This window comes from Camelina sativa, chromosome 17 (assembly GCF_000633955.1).
Source record: "Camelina sativa cultivar DH55 chromosome 17, Cs, whole genome shotgun sequence".
In the NCBI taxonomy this organism is placed as follows: domain Eukaryota; kingdom Viridiplantae; phylum Streptophyta; class Magnoliopsida; order Brassicales; family Brassicaceae; genus Camelina; species Camelina sativa.
In genome coordinates, this window is record NC_025701.1 from 4,870,988 (window position 1) to 4,890,107 (window position 19,120).

Consider the following 19,120-nt stretch of genomic DNA (forward strand, 5'->3'; position numbering starts at 1 on the left):
TTAGTTCAGAAGATCTCTTTTGCTAAAAAGCTGCACAAACCCGGAAAACCCTATATACTATATGTACCTGAGTTTGTCAGAAAAGCTTTTCAAGTATCCGCCATGAACAGATAGTTCAAGTCCTCCACAGAGAGATGCGATTGCCGACTACCCTTTTCATCTTCTCCAAATGCAGAAGCTACCATCATTCTCTTCTTTTGCTGTGGCAATTTAATGTTTGTGAGGATAACTTAGCTAGTAGAAACCCCATAATTAAAAAAAACATAAAAACGTTGCAGAAATGATGAACTGACCTGAAGAGCCAATATGCGATCTTCAACTGTGTCTTTTACTGTGAACCGCACCACTTTTACTGGTCGTGTCTGTCCAATACGGTGTGCTCTGTCAATTGCTTGATCTTCAGTGGTCGGGTTCCACCATAAGTCCAGCATCAGAACATGACAAGCTGCCACCATGTTTAGCCCAAGACTTGCAGCTTTGAGAGACATTATCATTACAGAAACCTGAAGTAAGAAAGCCAGTCACAGTATCATTATGTGTAACATAAGTGATGTAGAGACAAAACGATGATCTTGGACTGCATACCTCAGGGAGAGTATTAAAATCTTGTACTGCTGCATCTCGAGCTGCTACCGTCATTTTTCCATCAAACCTTCTATACTGAATACCCGAACTCTTAAGACAAGCTTCAAGCAGGTCCAGCATCTTTGTCCATTGGGTAAACACAATGGCTTTTTCTCCAACTACCTTAACCAGACCATCCACGCTACTCTTCGCTGGAGTTGCAGGTAAACTGGATGACTTGTGAAGTTGCTGATTATTCTCTCCATTCTCAGAGCTCTGGTTCAAATCATTAACTAAAGTTGTCGGACTATGTGGTCTGCTCAGCGATTGCAAGATATCTAGAGCAGCCCTGATTTTGGATGAACCACATGGAAAATTTTCATTACAAGGCTCATCACTCCCAACAGGATCTGAAGTGGTACGATCACATGGAGCATCAAGTTTATGCAAGCCAAGCATAGCATTTTCCAGTGTTTCTCTGGAAAATAATGATGAAATTTCAAGTCCGGCTTTGCAGTATGACAGTGGGCATTGATTATTATCGCGAGTAAGGAATTCGCAAATGCACTGTTTACAGAAAACGTGACCACAAATTGAAACAACCGCATCTTTGGGTGCACCCTATAAGTGAAGAAGGGACAAAGAATAAGAAACTCATGGTGAACATACAATAACTTGACATCTAAACGCGAGAGATAACAACTCAAAGAATCCAAAGCAGTGCCTTTGAGTTTAAAGTATTATTCAGGAGTCGAGAATCTTACATTGCAGATACCACAAGTTGCTAGTGAAGAAGCTTCTAAGCGATGTAGAAGAAAGGTTTGGTTCTCATATGGAAGCTTCCTAGCCACCTCAGTTGAGGAAGTCCATGTCGTACTGGATACTAGAAGAGGATGACCACAAGCTTGACGAAGACGCAACAGCATCAACAATATATTTACATAGTTTTGCTTCACCGTTCCAGCTTCTGCATATTCCTGACAATTCAATTACGTACAAACAAAGAATCAGCCTTCAGTATCATTATAGACTAAGAAGCACCCATGGGCGGTCATAAAATGTAATTGCGTATCCATGTTCTACATGTGTCCATAGCCATACCTTGAATTGATCACGAGAGTCGCACTCTAACTTTGAGTAGAAATCACGTTCTTCCTTGGTGAAGTCCACTCTCCTCAACTCAATGGACTTAGGAGGTAAAGAGATTACGGGTTTTCCATCAAGAAGTGTATCTAACGATTTTAAAAGTTAAAAGTTACAACCCATAGAAAACTTTCATGAAATATCAGGAAATTTAGCTTCATAATAAGAAGACTGACCTTTGGTTCGTCTAAGCATTATTTTTTTCAGGATAGCCTGCAACGTTTGATATCCTTTCACCGGGTACCTACTGATGGGGTTCTTAATCGTTTCACAAAACGTTGGGTAGCTAGAATAAGGATCATACTTAAGAAATCTGAAGTAGCTGTAGAGGTCATCAATTGAATTCTGGATAGGAGTGCCAGACAAACACCACCTCCGCTTAGCATGAAGGCCTGAACATGCCCTTGCAGCGTGGGTTTTGTGATTCTTAAAGATCTGAGCTTCATCTAGAACAACTCTAAACCATGAAACTTGCGCGAGAGGACCAGACATAAACTCGACAGGTTCACAATCCATATGTTTCCTCTTCTTTGTGCCCTTCTTTTGAGATTTTGGCGGATCATTTTTGTTTGAGCCAAAACCAGCAGATTCGACTCCACTATCATGTATGCCACCCTTCTCATCAGCTTTTTCAAGAGGCTGTTTCGGGACTTCCATGCTCACAAGGGAATATGTGGTGATGACAACATCATATTTAGCTAGCTCGTGAGGATCCTTTGTCCTGCTGCCACCATGGTATACAAGAACAGAGAGATTTGCTTCAAGAGTAACCTTCTTGCGTAATTCATCAGCCCATTGTCTCATCAGACTAGTGGGACAAACAATAAGAGTTCCGGCAACTGGCCTTCCGTTCATCTTGCATAAACTGTCTTTGGCGACTTTTTTTTCACTGAAAACAACTTGAGAGTGGTTAAATGGATTGCTTCCTCTATTCTTTGAATCTTCTTCACATGGTAGAGAAGGTGTAGACCGTTCTGTCAGTATAAGCGCTATTGTGGAAACTGTTTTTCCAAGTCCCTGCAAAAGAAGATAATTACACAAGAAAAATTAGCAAGATCAATGTTTGTTGTGTTGAATGTATTTGTAACTGATAACATGATATAGATTACAACAGTAGAAATATAACCTGATCATCAGCAAGAATTCCCCCAAAACAAGGGTTCCCGCTAGTCTCCTTTTGGGACATCCAGTCCAATGCAATCCGCTGTTAAGGTGTAATGTATGGTTAAATTGGATCTACACTAAGTATTATAACAAAGAAAACTACCATCAACTTGGAGAAACCATGTCAATTGACAAATTTCCACAATTCAAGCCTAAATCATCTTAGTTAAGCAAAGAGAAGGACACTTAGGAATTAGACACGCAAAAGTTTGTCTTATAAACATCTAGAGGGAATGTTACTACTTATCTAATAAAATACAAACCTGATGTCTAAGAAGCGAGACTGCCAATACACCGTCAGGAGGATTTGCTTCAGAACTAGGCTGAGAAAGATCCTGTTATTTCAAGCAATCGTTAGACCTAATGAAACTGAAACAAAATAAAGTAAAAGGGAAAACATTGGATAAAACTCATAAGATGCAGTTTGGCATTATATCACACATGCAACCAACATCAGAAGACTTAAATAAATACCTCATGCACAGAACACAAGAACAGACTTTTAATTTTATAATAAGCTTCCGCATATAAAGAAAACTTCATAAAGGAATTGAGTATGTGTGTCTGGGCGAGAAATGTATAAAAAAGAACAGACATGGGACTATTGAGAAAAAGGCTTACACGCTTAAACACCACTAACCTGCATATCAGTATGAAGGATCATGTTTTCCTTGTTTGACTCAAACTTCAAGCCTCCACAATGATTAGAAGTTCGACTAACTGTAGAATGTTCTGAAGAAAACACTGGTGTCTGCACATCCAGATATTGGTGTAGATTAACAAATTCACCACAAGAATCTATTTTATGGATATCAGAATCATCATCTCGATCGGGTATACGTTTTGATGGACTTTCAACTGTTCCAGAGCTGAAACTAGAAAGATAAGAGCCTGCCCTCCTAATGTATTCATGGTCCTCGTCTCCTACCAGAATATCCAAATACTCAGTGCCTGAATTTACTGGGTCAGGTTCTGCTACATTTTGCAAACAGCCATCTGAAGCAAAACAATTATAGAAGCTTCTGCCGTCAATAACTTGGCCAGGGAAAGAAGTCGGGGGTGCCATAAACGAGTATTCATTCCCGACATCTGTCTGATAGGAGGTTGCGCAATAAGAGCCACCAGACCATTGCAAAGTCGTTCCTTCAACTGTATGAACATCACTACATATACTATAGTTCCCAGGAACTGAACTGTAAACCGTGTTCTCCAACTGAAGCTCTGGTTTAACCTTCACATGGACTGCTCTATTCTCCTGAAAGCTGCTTGAACAATTATAAGGCTGCTGAAGCTCCTTATCAACTAGATGAACATCAAAACTATTGTCTAACTTGACACAAGCAGGGGAAACTGGAGGAATGGTTTCACATTGGATGCTGAGTTCTCTTTCACTGCTTACATAAAGCCCAGAGTTCCTCTCTGGAGTTCCATTATCTAGTGATTCTAGTCCTACAGGTCTATCATAAACCATCCAGCTTGCATCATCTGACTGACACTCCCTAAATCCACTCCCCATGTTATTTACAAATTCTTCTTTTTGGGGAAGGAACTGGAATGTGTAACTAGGGGAGACTTCGGACAGGGATGCATCCATTGTATGGCCAGAAGAGGCACAATTATCAGCACAATCAGTAACATGACTGGAATCATGAGATATATGAGACACCAGGGAGGAATTTTGCATAGCTCCAATTCCTGAGTCATTTCCAGATATGGTATTGAAATAGGGAGTCATCATAGTGGGGATGCAAGGTAGACCTGCAATATGATGTAAAAATCAGTGAGAAAATCTCTCAATATTAGCTCCAAATGATAGGGAACATGAAAATTTAAAGAGAATAAAACCTGAAAACTTCACAGAGAAGGTTCATACATTTGTAATCAATTGTCATGTCATCCACGTTGGATACAGTGCCATATTCAAAATTTTCAGGATAGGAGACCACATCGCCACCATAGTCATAGAAACAAGTCGCATCTGCTCCCAGTCCTCCATTCCCAGGTTCAGCAAATGAACTTGGCTCTGGTATTACACTTTGTGAGGCTCCAGGACCATACATATCCCGGTAAGGAAACCAATCAGTGGACTGAGATCCTAAGCAAGAAACATATATAATCAAAAAAATCAAAACACTGAACTTAATTCCACACTTCAATATTCAAAGTTAAAACAGAGAAATCAAAAGAGTACTCCTCGCTACGTCTACTAACCACTTTGCATCATCAGCGTGTTACTAAGCTCACCAGACTCTACAACAGATGAACCAACCGGAGTCACCAATTCTTCACTAACCTGGAAGTAATCACTCAAAAAAATTAAGTCTCCATCACTATAATCGAGAAATTAAGTAAGCATTTGAACCACATAGACTTAAGCGAAACCATACCTCAACAGAAGTAGGATCCTCGTCGAGAATCCGATAAATCGATTCAATGTCAACCATAAGATCCTCGTCTNAGATACAGTGCCATATTCAAAATTTTCAGGATAGGAGACCACATCGCCACCATAGTCATAGAAACAAGTCGCATCTGCTTCCAGTCCTCCATTCCCAGGGTCAGCAAATGAACTTGGCTCTGGTATTACACTTTGTGAGGCTCCAGGACCATACATATCCCGGTAAGGAAACCAATCAGTGGCCTGAGATCCTATGCAAGAACCATATATAATCGAAAAAAAAAATCAAAACACTGAACTTAATTCCACACTTCAATATTTAAAGTTTTTACAGAGAAAACCAAAAGAAATAAACAAAAGAGTACTCCTCGCTACGTCTACTAACCACTTTGCATCATCAGTGTGTTACTAAGCTCACCAGACTCTACAACAGATGAACTAACCGGAGTCACCAATTCTTCACTAACCTGAAAGTAATCACTCAAAATTTGAAGTCTCCATCACTATAATCGAGAAATTAAGTAAGCATTTGAACCAAATAGACTTAGCGAAACCATATACCTCAGGATCCTCGTCGAGAATCCGATAAATCGATTCAATGTCAACCATAAGATCCTCGTCTTCGGCTCCAAATCCAAAGCCTGTAGAAGAATCATCCTCTAACAGCGACGAATCGCGAGGCTGGAACACTGAATCCTTCTCACTCATCACGAACCCAAACCCTAAGACTGTAAAAATCGAAACAAAAACCTAAATCCACCAAATCGAACACTCAGAGAAGAGTTTTTTTTTTCCTCACGGAAAACTCTAGTCAAACGCGAACACAGAGACTTGCGATTTCGAAGGGAAGGGGAAAAAGAAAAACTAGCAAGTATAGGTTTAGAAAACGATGAATTCTTACTCAGAAGAAGGTTCTAGAGTAGTTAGGGAGGGGGATGATGATCCACGCCACTTTTATAGTGCCGGTGGTGAGGTTGATTTTTTTTTTTTCCCTTCTCTTTCTTTTCTCCGGAATGGAGAAAAGGTAAGCGAAAGAGACGCAGATTTAAAATAAGAAACGGTCGAAGAAGTTGGCTTCTTTCTTTTTTTCCTTTGTTTGATTGTTACTATTGGTAGGTGGTGGTCATTGTTTATTATTAATAATCATGAGCCGTTATTAATGTTTTCTACTAACCAATCAAAGTAATGTGCTGACTTCAAAAACAAAAAGTATGCAAAATGCTTATGATATAAGCATTAATCATTTCTTATCGTTTTCTACACTCTTTTTTGGTTTTTCCTAATTTTTCTACACGCCACAAACATTTAATGTTTGTTTACAGGTTTGACCAAAAAGTTTAGATATATAACCTTTTTTGTCAAAACAGAAAAAGTTGGTTTACATTTCCTTATTGTATCCATTAATAAATGAGTAGATTTTTTCCTTAAACATATCACAAATTTTAACCTTATCTATTTCGGTATTTCCTACCAAAAATGTCACTTACTAAATTCCATTTTACCAAAAAAATTACACCTAAACGGCTAAACCAATAATGTTAGCTATTTCAACCGCCTCGATTTATTACGGTTCGACCAAAACCCGGTTTAATTATGTTTATAAATAAGAGGAGAAGATTGAAATTTCTTAGGCAAATCGCACAAGAAAGGAACCACACTAACCGTTTCACAGCAATCCTTCACTCTCTCCAGGTACTTTTCTCTCGGAAAATTTCACAGATTTTCCCGGAAAAAAAACTCGTCTCCGCACCTAATCTTTCTTAGAAATTACGCACACTATTGTATCATCCTCGATCTTTTGACTAAAAAGACCTCGATGATACTCGTCTTTCTTTGTTCGTCGTCGAAGCGAATTTTCTAGGTCAACTTTGAGAGAACATTTTCTCGGGAAAATTCAATTGTTCAGATGGCAGATAGCGAAGATGATGAGGTAAATTAATCTATTCATCTTCATCGATTTGTTTTTTCTTTGTATGACGATGATTCAAGAGTGAGGTTTACTAATGTAACTCTGTATCTGGCTTCGTTTTCTTATTCAGATAATAGATATTGAAGGATATACGGTAATGATCTTTCGTCTTCACCGATTGTTTTCTTTGTATCCAAGTTTGATGATGAAGTGTATCCTTTTTTATCTTGGTTTTAGGAATCATCTAAAGCATCGATCACGAGTGAAGATTGGGAGCGGTTGCTGAGAACTGTGAAGATTCAGAGAGAAGAAGTGAACAGACTCGTTATGAATTTTTTTGTGGTTGAAGGTTTTCTAGAAGCTGTGGAGAAGTTCGAATCAGAGTCTGGAACTAAGCGTATCTCTTTTTGTTTTTAGAGATTCTTCGTTGTAGTGCTGTGTTAGTTAGTGTGTTATCTGGTAATGGTTATGATTCCTTATCAAGAAACAGCAGAAGTTGAATCTGCGAGTATCGCTGGCCGAGTGGCTGTTGTCAAGGCTATCCAAAGCGGAGATCTTGAGGTTGCTGTTGAGAAGCTGAAGGCTTTAAACCCTGAGGTACATTGCTTTTTTATCTGTATTGATCTTTAGGATAAGTATTGGTGGAGCCTGTCACATTTTCATGGAAACTTATAATTTGGTTTGGACATGTGTGTGATATGTTTGCTTTTCTATTCCTGATTGCTCACAGTTTCTCACCTCATGAGACTCGTTGCTATTTGCAGATACTGAAGGAGAGTTTTTGTCTTCATCAGCAAAGGTTGATAGAAATAATCCGCTTGGGGACTACTGATAAGGCCTTAGAGTTTGCTCAGAAAGAGCTTAAACCATTTGGAGAACAGAACGTAGGTCACTTAACCGTTAATTATAAACCACATTGTGTGTCATGTTAGTATCTCGAGTCTTTGATTTATCTTTTTTGGACTTTCATCCATATCTGTTCTGTCATGATCATAAACTTCATAGTTTACTTAGTTTTCAATCGTTAAAGATGATGTTTTCTATGTGTAAAGCATCTATATCTTGCTCGCTGACTCCACAAATGCCATTGTTCTTTTGATTCTATTAGAGTTTACTGACACATCACTTGTCATAAAAGATTAAAACGTTTTACATCTTATGCAGCGGGTGTTTCTGGAAGAATTGGAAAAAACTCTTATGTTGCTCGGTTATGAAGATCTTACTACCTCTAGCTGCCCGATGACTCTGAGAGAGCTTCTTACCAATTCACAGCGGTTGAAGACAGCTGCCGAAGTAGAAGCAGCGATTCTTATAAGTCAGACTGGTGAAAAATGTAAGTGCTCAACTTCTTACTAGTTATGGCTTAAGACAGCAATTACAACAAGCCTCTAGCACTGTTCATTTGCAAATTAATAGGATCAATTGTTTATGATGCCAAAAAACTTGCATAATTACAGTGAGACAACTGTTTTTTACATTCTTTAGTATCCCACATGCGCTGTTCAGATTGCCTCTTGAAACTGTCAATGTACTAACTCGATGATGGTCTTATGTTTGTGAATGAACAGATTCCAAACTTGAACACTTGTTGAAGATGCTGAATTGGACTCAGAATCAACTGGATGAAGAGTTAGAGTATCCACGCATGACTGTTTTGCCCACTGGCCAGGTTACAGTCATAAACTCATCAGAATGATTCTTCACCTCTTTCAGCAAATAATGGCTCTGCCTAAAGGGAACATGTATAATGAGATATAACCTGATCTGTGACAAGAACATGAGGAGACCATAGCTTCATATTGTATACTATTTTGATTGAGATGAGAGTTTTTTGGCATTGCACTTATTGATAAAAGGCATTTTGCTTTCTAAATGGGAAATATTGGACCACTTGGTGGTAGCAGTAAAGAAATATATGTAGGTTACTGGTTAAGCTTTTATTCTCCAACATGGTACGGTTCCTAGAAAGCTACCTGTGAAGGGGCTATTGAATTGGTTTTGAAGTTTGTTGGGGTGTTTGACCTACTAACCAAAAAAGTTGCTTGTTTGTCTCCTTATTGCACTGTTCTTCAATGTACTTTAAAATCTCTGAGCTTTGCTTATCTTTCTCTCTCACCTAAGAAGATAGTTGCAAAACTAATTTGTCCAAAAGGAATATATCATGATTTAGAAGAATGTTAGGTGCGAGTCAATGGTGTGTTTCTAGCTAGTTTCTACTTCAAAAAGGTGATTTGTGGCGAAACATAAAATTTGAGGTGATTCAAATCTTAGCTAATTATAGTATCATGCATTCATCTAACGAATTTCAAAGCATTTTTCGAGAGCATAACTAGACTTAAAACGAGATTTATAATTCTTACACACAAAAACAATCTCATATGATATGTAGTTGTTTATCATAATGGTCAATATATAGTTAATTTACTTCTTACTATTTTTTTTTGAACGTTGGAACTTACACAGGGATTAGTACCCAAAAATGTGTTAATGGTTTTAAATAACCATGTCTCGTTGTTTTTCAAAGTGGTCAATATGAAGTAATTACGGTCTCTACATTGGAATATAGACAAAGCTAAGCACCAAAAAAGTGTGTTACCAAAAACAAAAACGATTTTTAGAAGCTTGATTCGAAATGAGAAGAACTAATGATTTGTCGAGATAGTAGCCTTCGACCTTTTTGCAGTACAAAAGATTTAAGTTTTTGGAAGAAACAAAAATATTCTAACAGACAAATTAAGAAAGAAAGAAGAAATAACATGCATTTGATGGAGAGAGAGAGAGAGGGGGATTTGACAAGGTCAAAATTTGACATAAACAACATAAATCAAAGTGATTCTGTGGAGTTTATTAGAGTCGCCGGAGACTCTCTGAGGATTCTCGACTCCGTCGTCAAAGTTCAAGGCGTAACTCCAAGGATCATACTGAAACATGGTTTGCTTCTTCTTGTTCTTCGTCGTCTTCTTCACCGCGGCTTTCACCTTCCGGAACATCTTTTTCCGGTACTGATTCACCGCCTCGAATCTATCCTCTAATCTCATTTTTAAAAAAACTTTCTTGATCAAAGCTATGTATAAAAGGTCTTTTTGGAGAAGAAGGGAAGAGAGGTTGGATGGATATAAGGAAAAAAAGTAAGCAGCTTTTTGATGTATTTGGGGAGTTTAATACGTGGGAGGAATTTACATTGGGGGTCACGAGAAAGAGATATAACAGAGGAAGAGGAAGAAGAAGAAGGAACTTTGGGCAGAGTGCCTCTCAAAACATCATTTTCGGATACTCTGTTTCTCCCTTCTTTTTTTTATTTTATTGTTCAACTGTTTGGTCTTTGTCTCCTACTATCTTAACGAATCAATATTATTCTTTTCTTTCTTTTCCTTTGAAATTTTACATTCCTTTTTTATTTTTATAGCTTCAAGAAAAGTATTAATAAATCCACAATCTTGTGAAAAATACTGAAAAAAAAATATATTCAAATTTCAAGTGATTGACTCATTTTGAAATTTGAAATCAGATTTTTGACAAATAAATCGGATATACTAAAAAATTTGGTTTGTTGTTGAGATCATAATTTTATTTTTACTGTTTCTAAATACTAAAACAAAAAACAATAAAACCTAAAGTATTTCGTTTCTTTTAGATTTTATTAATACCAAGAATTTTAGGTTCATCTTTACAATGTTTGAAATAAGAGATTCAAAAGACTACACTTGTCTTGTAAAGTGTTTACACGTGTATTTTATTAAAGGTCTTCTTTATACGTGTATTGTATTTTACTATTTTTACTCGATATCTATGTCTATAACAGTTTTAACCTCAACATCTATTGCATGTTTTGATATCGAGTTTGGGATTAAATGACTTCACGATGAGTTTTATAATGGGTCGTCGACAAGATGACCTTGTAAAGTAAAGTGTTGAGGTTTTGAAGTGGAAATGTTTTTTTACTAGTGTTAATTTAGTTTTTAAAAAATAACCCAATATGTTCACTCTTTTATACTCAGACACAGTGTAGTGTATACTTTAGAATTATCCAATTATATTAATTAAGAAAAATAATGATCGAGTCACGCCTGTCTTTAATTGGTAACAAAGTGTTTCGTCATGGCTCAAAATAAAAGCTCAAAGATTCTCTTAATTACTTTACTTAACAAAAAATCACACTGTATTCTCTTTGTAAGTTAATTTTTCGAGAAAAGCTGTGCAATAAAGGACAACATGTGTGTCCCCGAAAAGTTACAAATTTTTTATTTATTTTTTATAAATTTCTCTTAAAATCCCAAAACTTTCACTTTCTCACATATTAGCCCCACTTGCTTCCTTCTTCTTCTTCTTTCTTCATCTCTCTTTCTCTTTCTCTTTCTCTCTGTTTCACCGCTACTACAAACGAAGAACATTGAAGCTTCTTCACCTCTTTTTAACACATAAATGAGAGACCTTTCGAACCCAAAGACGAGCTTCAACAAACAATGGCCACCTATTGGAGCTCCGATGAATCTCAGGCGAGAAGAAGAGCCGTGGAAATCTCAATTCGACGACTCAGTTAACGCTGTCTCCTTTGGTTTCGTTGCTACAGCTATTCTCATCTCTATGTTCCTCGTTATGGCTATCTTCGAGAGACTGATTCGTACCACCACCACTACTGCAACTACTACTACTAACTCAGATTCCTCTTCAAGTCGGGTCCTTTCGGGTATGGATCCTCGGGTCGGGTTTCACAATGGTTCCGCAAATACTAAACTCGGTTACCAATCTCCCAAGGCAAGTCTTTTCACTTTATACTCTCTTTGTCTTAATTAAATTTTTAGAGAATAAATTTCGTAAAACACACAAATTCCTTAATTTTCGCATTATTGTCTACTTGCTTAGTACTTAATTACTGTTTATTAAAATGTTGACTAATTTAGAGATTTCATTTGTTCTTCACACTCTAATGTTTGACACTTTTGATGAACTTAAATTATTAATTTTTTTTGGTTAAAATTTATAATTATGTGTTTAATGAAGCAAAATTTGGTATTAATTAAAAAGTTTCAGTCTTTGGATTAATATTTGAGGTCATTAATCATGTTTGATGTGAACACGTCCATTTCCAAAAGCAGACGAAGAAGAAAACATCATTGGGGTTTTTGATTCTGTGTACTATTTTGAGTATTGAAAGAGACCCAACATTGCACATGCTTTTACATCATCAACATTTAAAGATGTCTCATAAGCTTTCCTCTCACTCACTCACACATGCACACACTGTAGAGACTAGAGAGTGTATGTACATGTATGTATGTACAAATGGTGATGCATTCATTGATCTCTTTCGTCATTCAGAATCTCTCTGTTTTTTTTTCTTTTTTTTCTCCTTGTTAATAATGAATGACCAAGGAGACAAGAAACAAGTGTGTAATAAAGTTTTGTTTGTTGAAGAAGATTGATTTGTAAGTATTGATGTCGACGCGTATAATACTAACTATGCGTGTTGTAGATTGAAGACGATTTCTAAACGTCAAATTCTGATACCATGTGTGACTGACATTTCCTCGGAACACAAATGGCCCCACAAGTTTTCTTGAAACCTAACACTATTCCTATTCTTGAGTCTATTCTTGTTTTCCATCTTCTTGAGTAGGTTGTAGAGTTTGCTTGATTCTGATCTCATATAACACTAGAAGTAGGATATAGATTGATCTGACTATTGATATTTCAATCTATATGTGAACTTGAATGTATTTTAGAGATTCTCGGGGAGTTCTTTGTCTCTTTTAGTACTAAACATTAGCTCAAGTTTGGTTACAAATGTCTATTGAATCCCACTAAAGATATAAACTTGAATGTGCTCCTGAGAAAATGGTTTCGAACTTGAAATTTAGTTCTTCTTCCCTAATGAAGCGGATCTTATCAATTGAGAAGCTCTTTTTGTATACCTTACTTTCTTGTTAGAAATAGTCAGTTTGGTTAATAGACTGACTGGCATAAATAGATTGATTGTAGATGGATATGGAACAAACCATGTGATTAAAAGAGTAGATAGAAGCATTCAAAAACATGGGAGGACCCATAAATGGTAAACTTAAGACCAAAATGTGTTTGCCCTTTTCTTCATTCTAACCTGAGTTGCTGTTGGGGAACAATGACACATGTTTAGATCTGTCATTGTCTTCTCCCACTCAAAATTCTCATTTGCTTGCGTTTTGTTGGCTAATCAAACAAGAGTCATTTTGAGAATCTTTGCTTCTTCTATCTGTTGGATATATTTTGTGTTGTTATTATGTATCTGATTTTATTATTTGTTTTCCTTGCAGATGACTATTTACTCAAACGGGGTATCAGTATTGATGCCAGGAGATGATATCCCTACGTTCATAGCTCATCCAGCACCAGTGCCAGTGCCTTGTCCTCCTCAACAAATCTCACAGTCTCAGCATCAATCTAGCTCATCAAGAGACTCCTCCAACTCAAACTCCATTCAAGAATGTTGAAGACTGTTTATTTATCTCCATCACCATTCACCATTGGCTTATTTAACATTCGAGCGACCAACCACATTGAGTTGAGTTGAGTTTGGCATCGGATGTTTCTGTTTCCTCGTATTGTTTTTTTTTTCTCTCCCGGTGATTTCGCTACATTGATTGGGTTCGGGGAGATTATTTTATCCGCATTTTGTGTAAATACTAAATAGCATTAGGATCAAAAACTGGGTTATCCCCTTTAGTTCAAAAGCCTTAAGCATATATTCAAGATTTGACTTGGGTTCATCTTGTCTCTCTGTCTTTTTTTTTTGCTTTTTACATGATTAATTAGTAGTTACAGAGAAGAAAAGCAGAGAGAGTTCATGCGGAGGTGCTTTAGAGTACGTTTAAAAACGAATTTGGTTATAAATTCCAGTATTTTCCAGTGGTAGTTTTGAAACGAGATAGATTTCGAACTAGGTGAAATCTTCATGTAAGTGAGTGAAGAATCTGAAATTTTGTTGGAATTTGAAATGCAGACATAACTCTTTTGTTGTGTAGTCACCGGTCAATGTGAACTTCGTAAATGGTATATACATTTTTTCTTTTCGTCTAGTCATGTTAAATTGGTACTTCTGTCATATGTTGTACTATTATTTTCCGGAACAGTTGACTTATACTAGTGTTTGGCTTATGTGAATTTGAGAGTGCACGTATATATTTGCCTCCAAAACTGAAAATGTATTTCGACATTTCATGAAGAAAATACTTCTATAATTCTATTTATCTATATCGTAAAGTCACATTCAGCCATTCGCTTACGATTTTGTGCCTTTTGTCAAATGTCATATGTACAACTATGTAATTGTAGATATCATTATTAATTTACTTGCACGTTCGAAATGTAACAAGTCATAATATGCATGGCGCTATGTTAATGTCCTCGAAATCGAAATGAGAGCCGTATTTACGAGCATAACACTCATACTTACTGGTCATTTTTTCTTAGTTTACTTCAAGGTTGTTGTGTTGTTAACGACTTAGCCCATTTGGTACAACAACTTATGACAAAAAAAAAAAACCTCATTATTTTTTGCTCTTCAAAAACCTCAATTAGACATTTTAAATTATTTTTAGAAAATCTACTAATTTTATTACATGTGCTAGAGAATAATCTAGAGTTTAATATGCATTTTCAGGTGATGACTATTTCTTCGTCGTAAAACATTATTGGTTTCACTGTTATGAATAAATAAATACTGTAGCAACAACTTTGGTGAAAGTTAGTTTGTCACACTAGTCACACTCTAGATTAATGTAAAATATGAATGCCAATAAATACCCAAAAAAATCTCTCTCACTTCACATTCACTCTGCTCTCTGCTCTGCTCTGCTGCCATCATCACACAGCACCAAAAAAAAAGAGTTACTAAAATCTCATTATTTCCACTTGAACGACACCGTTCTCTGTTATGGGTTGTTGCCTCAGCTCCGCCACCACCGACCAGAAAGATGAACTCGTCTCCGGCAAGAACACCGCACCACCTCCATCCGTTGTCGATGAAGAGACAGTAGTCAAAGAAGTCTTGTCCGAAACCACATTTCTCAATTTCTCTGACGACAATTCGACGGTGGAGAAGAAAACGTCGTCGATAAAGATTCAAGAAGACGAGGAGAAGAAGAAGAAACCCGGAACTGTCGTAGACGACGTAGCTACAGAACCGGTTATGACCGAGCCCGATTCTGTTAAACCGGAGAAAGGATCAGAGGTTACTAGTAGTTTGAGCGAGAGTTTGCTTTCGATCGTTAAGAAGTACGACGAGGAAGAAGTGAAGAAAATGAAACCTCAGGGAGGAGTTAGACAGAGATCTCCGGCGAAATCTCGGAACCGGGTCATGGTTGGTTATCCGACCCGGAGAACTGATATGTCTCCTCTTAAGAGAAACACCGAAGAAGAAGAAGAAGAAGAAGCTGGCTCGGTGAGGCTGGTTCCGTCTGGTACGTGCAAGAGAGATCCGACTGAAAGATCCGAGAGAAGGTCCAGGTCGCCGGCGATAAACAGGTCCGTCGTGATGGGTCCAAGTCGGAGTCAACAAAGTACGGAGAGTTGTGTAGCAACTAGGAAAATAAGCCAGTCTCCGGGTCGGGTCAGACCCGGTTTGAATAAGAACGTGTCGGAGCAAGATTGTAGTCATCATCACAAGTGGCCCGGTTCTGTCGGGAATTACAATACTGCCCCAAGCGACACGTTTGAGAACCCTCTTGTTTCACTAGAGTGTTTCATCTTTCTATGAGAGAATAATTTTTAATTCGGTAGGATAATATTCTCTAATTATCCCCGGGATTTATAATTTTCAGAAACTTATCTATTCAGTTTTATTTCACATGCTTCGCCAGTGTCAAGAATCTTGTTTCGTTGTGTCTTGTAAAATGTTTTATGTTTTTATTGATTATAAAAAATTGAGAAATTATATGATGTGTGAGAGTAGGGCGGCATAAGATTTGCTTCTATGACATCAATTATATTTTTGTTCTGACAGTCAAAAATCAGACGCAAGCAAAGTCACGTAACTTTGACTCCCAAAAAAAAGTTACCATACACTACTAAATTCAATAAGACTATGATCGTCTGAACCAACAACAAAATTCAGATAATGTAATAATGAATATTTGAGTTTTCATCATTAAAATTCTTAGCAGGTTATAGACTGATTACTTCAGCATAATAGAGTATTTCTTGTGTTATCATCTAGAACTAATCCATGATATGAATACGTTGTGCGACTTAATTATAGGATTAAATAAAACATTTAACATAAGATTTCGTTATTCCAATCAAAATGTAGTTCTCTTCGTTTTATATAGGTCTAAGATTTGTTGATTCCTAGAGTATATATAAGGTGTAAAAACTATATTGTGTATAAAAAATTATTAGGTTTTGCATGAACCGTTTATAATAGGTTCCATTTTGTGAATAAACTAGTGTTATTAGAGCATTACTTAAAATATCATAGACAGTATACAAACTCTTCTTCTTAGTTTAGCTCTCATCATATGTAAAACAAAATTGGGATCCTTCCTTTTGGTTACCGGGTATTAAAGTAAATATTTTCTTCTATAAAGTTCGATTTTGTGTGTTTGTCTGGTAAATCATTCAAACTTTTTTTGTTTTCATAGCAATTTTCTTTATTATTATTTTTAACTTTTGTAGGCTCATCTTTTGGAGAGAGCATTGTAAAAGATTTTGCTTTTTTAACGTTTTCTTGCTTGTCTTTTTGCACCCCACATTACGTTAACTAATTTATTGGATGAACTTGTTGAATAATTCCCGGCGAGTTATATATATAAAGATAAGAAGGTTTCTTTACCGTTAATTCTCTAGAAAGTTTCTGTGTCACATGCACGAAATGAACATAGAATAAGACTACCAACTCTCATCAATTTAACATAAATCAATCAGAACTATCAAGTGCGTCACAAAAAATTGATACGCACGTAAAAAGTTGAAGTATTAAGTTTGAATTCGCTTCAAGTTTTTTTCACAATTTCATAGAACTTTTATCCTTTGAAACTTTTCTTTCTGTTCGGAATTTTGAAGATGGAATATAACGGATATATAGTTGGTAGGTCATAAAATGCTGGGACGATGTAACAACCAAAAATTTGAAACCAAAAAATTCGTGTAGATAAAACCACAATTAATTTAAATAAATAAAACATTCGTTCGTTATGCTCCTTGGATCCTCTGGTCTCACAGGTGACCATAAAGTATCGCTGCATTTTTTTTAATTTTAGTTTCGCCTTTTTGGGTAATGAGAGACCATGTTAAAAATTATAAAGCCTAACTTTACAATATCTATATTTTGCATAAACACTTTTTTAAAGAGACCAATAGTTTGAATGCACTCTAATATATCTTCCAAACTGGAATCTAATTTTGGTAAAGTATATGAGTGGCTACAATCATTATTCGCATATTAACATAAAGTTTGTATTTATTGATTTAAGTAGTGATTTATAACTCCATAATGCAATCATCGATTTGGGTTAACCGATCTTTAAACTACCAGAATTAAAGTGAATCCAAATTTGTTGTCTGATATGGTCTTGGTTTGAGTTCGGTTATGTTTTGTTGGTTGATCTAATCGTACGTAGTTAATAATCACTGTGATTAAAAAAGGCGTGAAAGTTAGTTTCAGTTGCGGTCCAAACATCTTGATTATTATATATTCTCAGATGGAGACCAAACTTATTCGGTATTTTCATGATTCATTATTTCAGTTAGGTCTATAGTGTTCTTCACAGATTAGTAGTAGCCGTTGCAAATTTGCAATCTCATTGCGTAATAAGGCCTGCGAGATGTATATTTTTATCATTACATTATCAACCAATTTGGGCCCAGATTTTGTTTTCATAGCCCATTAGAATGGTGGTGTTTTGTTTGCTAGTACAGTGTCAAGAAGCAATATAGTGACGGTGTAAACAAATTACTGCCTACCGTTATAGGGAGTGATTGGTAACCACTTTACAAAGTGGTACAAAGCTGTATAAACATACAGTTTTAAAATTTACCAATTATCAAAACTTTACTAAAAACTTTATTAAAAATTTTACTCTCAGCTTTTTTGTACAGCTTTTATTTAAAGTTTTTTCTTACAGCTTTGCACTATTCACTAAAAACTTACAGCTTCAGCTTACAGTTTTTCTGTACAGCTTTGACTACGTTACCAATCAGACCCATAATGTTTTGTAGTCAAAAGAATTATTGTCCGAATACCATAATTGTCTGATAGAGTTCGGAACCTCACAAAATGAAAAAAAAAAAAAAAAAATGTTTTTTTTGTTTAATTTATAAAAAAAATTATTATAAATTTAGGACATGATCATAAATTATTATACAAGTTATTAAACATGTTATAAATTATTATTATTATGTGCCTTGGTTTGTGAAAAAAAGTTATGGAACAAGTCAACCACATCCACTGAACACAATCAACAAATAGTTTAGGTCAAGTTGACATTATTAATTTTCTTGCTTTTAATACAACGACGATCATTATTTTCCACATTTATACTAGTATATGATCATAGGAAGAATACAGGGTCAATTCGGTCTCCCTAATTTCTCTCCCAAAGACCAGCCGCCGCGAGAAAAAAAAATTTATTCGATCTGCTTTCTCCGGCTGCCGGGCTTCATGCCGGAGCTGTGGGAGGGTTTAGTTTTTCGTCTTGCTTCTTAGTCTTTGTTTTTTTTGGTTATCTCTGTTGTTTTCGCTGTTGTCAAGATCCCCTTTGAAGCGAAGATCGATTGAAGAAGAGGAAGCCATCGGCAGCAAGATTTGGTTGTGGTAGAGACAATCCGTTTGTTAATGGGTTAGTCTAGGTTGTGGCTCGGTTCTGGTGGTTCTCTTGTGGCTGATGGGTTGAAGGAGACAAACGTATGTCGTTTCCTGTTCTGGTATGGTACCTCTCTCGTTTCTCTCTTCTTTGGACTGCGGGTTTTTC

The 19,120-nt window shown here is 36.4% G+C and overlaps 5 protein-coding genes across 7 annotated transcripts; 3 read left to right on the top strand and 2 right to left on the bottom strand.

Annotated features, from left to right (window-relative positions):
- LOC104755342 (helicase-like transcription factor CHR28) lies at positions 65-6,298 on the bottom strand. 2 transcript variants are annotated; one of them, XM_010477700.2, is made up of 12 exons: positions 5,831-6,298; positions 5,083-5,164; positions 4,745-4,966; positions 3,512-4,629; positions 3,135-3,206; positions 2,834-2,911; positions 1,884-2,724; positions 1,666-1,796; positions 1,329-1,541; positions 586-1,185; positions 294-503; positions 65-200 (listed from the first exon to the last, which is right to left on the bottom strand). In XM_010477700.2, exons 1-12 carry the CDS (start codon positions 5,975-5,977, stop codon positions 90-92), a joined length of 3,825 nt encoding a protein of 1,274 aa, XP_010476002.1. In that variant the 5' UTR covers positions 5,978-6,298; the 3' UTR covers positions 65-89. The 2 variants fall into 2 exon arrangements, with proteins under 2 accessions (XP_010476002.1, XP_010476000.1); XM_010477698.1 differs by lacking the exon at positions 5,831-6,298 and adding an exon at positions 5,259-5,321.
- LOC104755343 (glucose-induced degradation protein 8 homolog) lies at positions 6,891-9,055 on the top strand. 2 transcript variants are annotated; one of them, XM_010477702.2, is made up of 8 exons: positions 6,891-6,961; positions 7,119-7,199; positions 7,309-7,332; positions 7,416-7,575; positions 7,669-7,775; positions 7,943-8,062; positions 8,343-8,511; positions 8,747-9,055. In XM_010477702.2, exons 2-8 carry the CDS (start codon positions 7,176-7,178, stop codon positions 8,872-8,874), a joined length of 732 nt encoding a protein of 243 aa, XP_010476004.1. In that variant the 5' UTR covers positions 6,891-6,961; positions 7,119-7,175; the 3' UTR covers positions 8,875-9,055. The 2 variants fall into 2 exon arrangements, with proteins under 2 accessions (XP_010476004.1, XP_010476003.1); XM_010477701.2 differs by having other exon boundaries at positions 6,922-7,199.
- On the bottom strand, positions 9,920-10,431 carry LOC104755344. The gene has a single exon (XM_010477704.2). The coding sequence runs from the start codon at positions 10,214-10,216 to the stop codon at positions 9,977-9,979; it is 240 nt and encodes a 79-aa protein (XP_010476006.1). The 5' UTR covers positions 10,217-10,431; the 3' UTR covers positions 9,920-9,976.
- Positions 11,476-13,921, top strand: LOC104755346. The gene is made up of 2 exons (XM_010477706.2): positions 11,476-11,933; positions 13,469-13,921. Exons 1-2 carry the CDS (start codon positions 11,601-11,603, stop codon positions 13,643-13,645), a joined length of 510 nt encoding a protein of 169 aa, XP_010476008.1. The 5' UTR covers positions 11,476-11,600; the 3' UTR covers positions 13,646-13,921.
- On the top strand, positions 15,000-16,083 carry LOC104755347. The gene has a single exon (XM_010477707.1). It carries the CDS (start codon positions 15,088-15,090, stop codon positions 15,907-15,909), a length of 822 nt encoding a protein of 273 aa, XP_010476009.1. The 5' UTR covers positions 15,000-15,087; the 3' UTR covers positions 15,910-16,083.

Coding starts and splice junctions, on each gene's coding strand:
- LOC104755344 (XM_010477704.2), bottom strand. CDS start 10,216: ATGAGATTAGAGGATAGATTCGAGGCGGTGAATCAGTACCGGAAAAAG.
- LOC104755343 (XM_010477702.2), top strand. CDS start 7,176: ATGGCAGATAGCGAAGATGATGAG. Junction 7,200..7,308: donor CAGATAGCGAAGATGATGAG/GTAAATTAATCT, acceptor TTTCTTATTCAG/ATAATAGATATTGAAGGATA. Junction 7,776..7,942: donor TGAAGGCTTTAAACCCTGAG/GTACATTGCTTT, acceptor TGCTATTTGCAG/ATACTGAAGGAGAGTTTTTG.
- LOC104755342 (XM_010477700.2), bottom strand. CDS start 5,977: ATGAGTGAGAAGGATTCAGTGTTCCAGCCTCGCGATTCGTCGCTGTTA. Junction 4,630..4,744: donor CATGACAATTGATTACAAAT/GTATGAACCTTC, acceptor ATCATATTGCAG/GTCTACCTTGCATCCCCACT. Junction 201..293: donor ATCGCATATTGGCTCTTCAG/GTCAGTTCATCA, acceptor AAATTGCCACAG/CAAAAGAAGAGAATGATGGT.
- LOC104755346 (XM_010477706.2), top strand. CDS start 11,601: ATGAGAGACCTTTCGAACCCAAAGACGAGCTTCAACAAACAATGGCCA. Junction 11,934..13,468: donor TCGGTTACCAATCTCCCAAG/GCAAGTCTTTTC, acceptor TTTTCCTTGCAG/ATGACTATTTACTCAAACGG.
- LOC104755347 (XM_010477707.1), top strand. CDS start 15,088: ATGGGTTGTTGCCTCAGCTCCGCCACCACCGACCAGAAAGATGAACTC.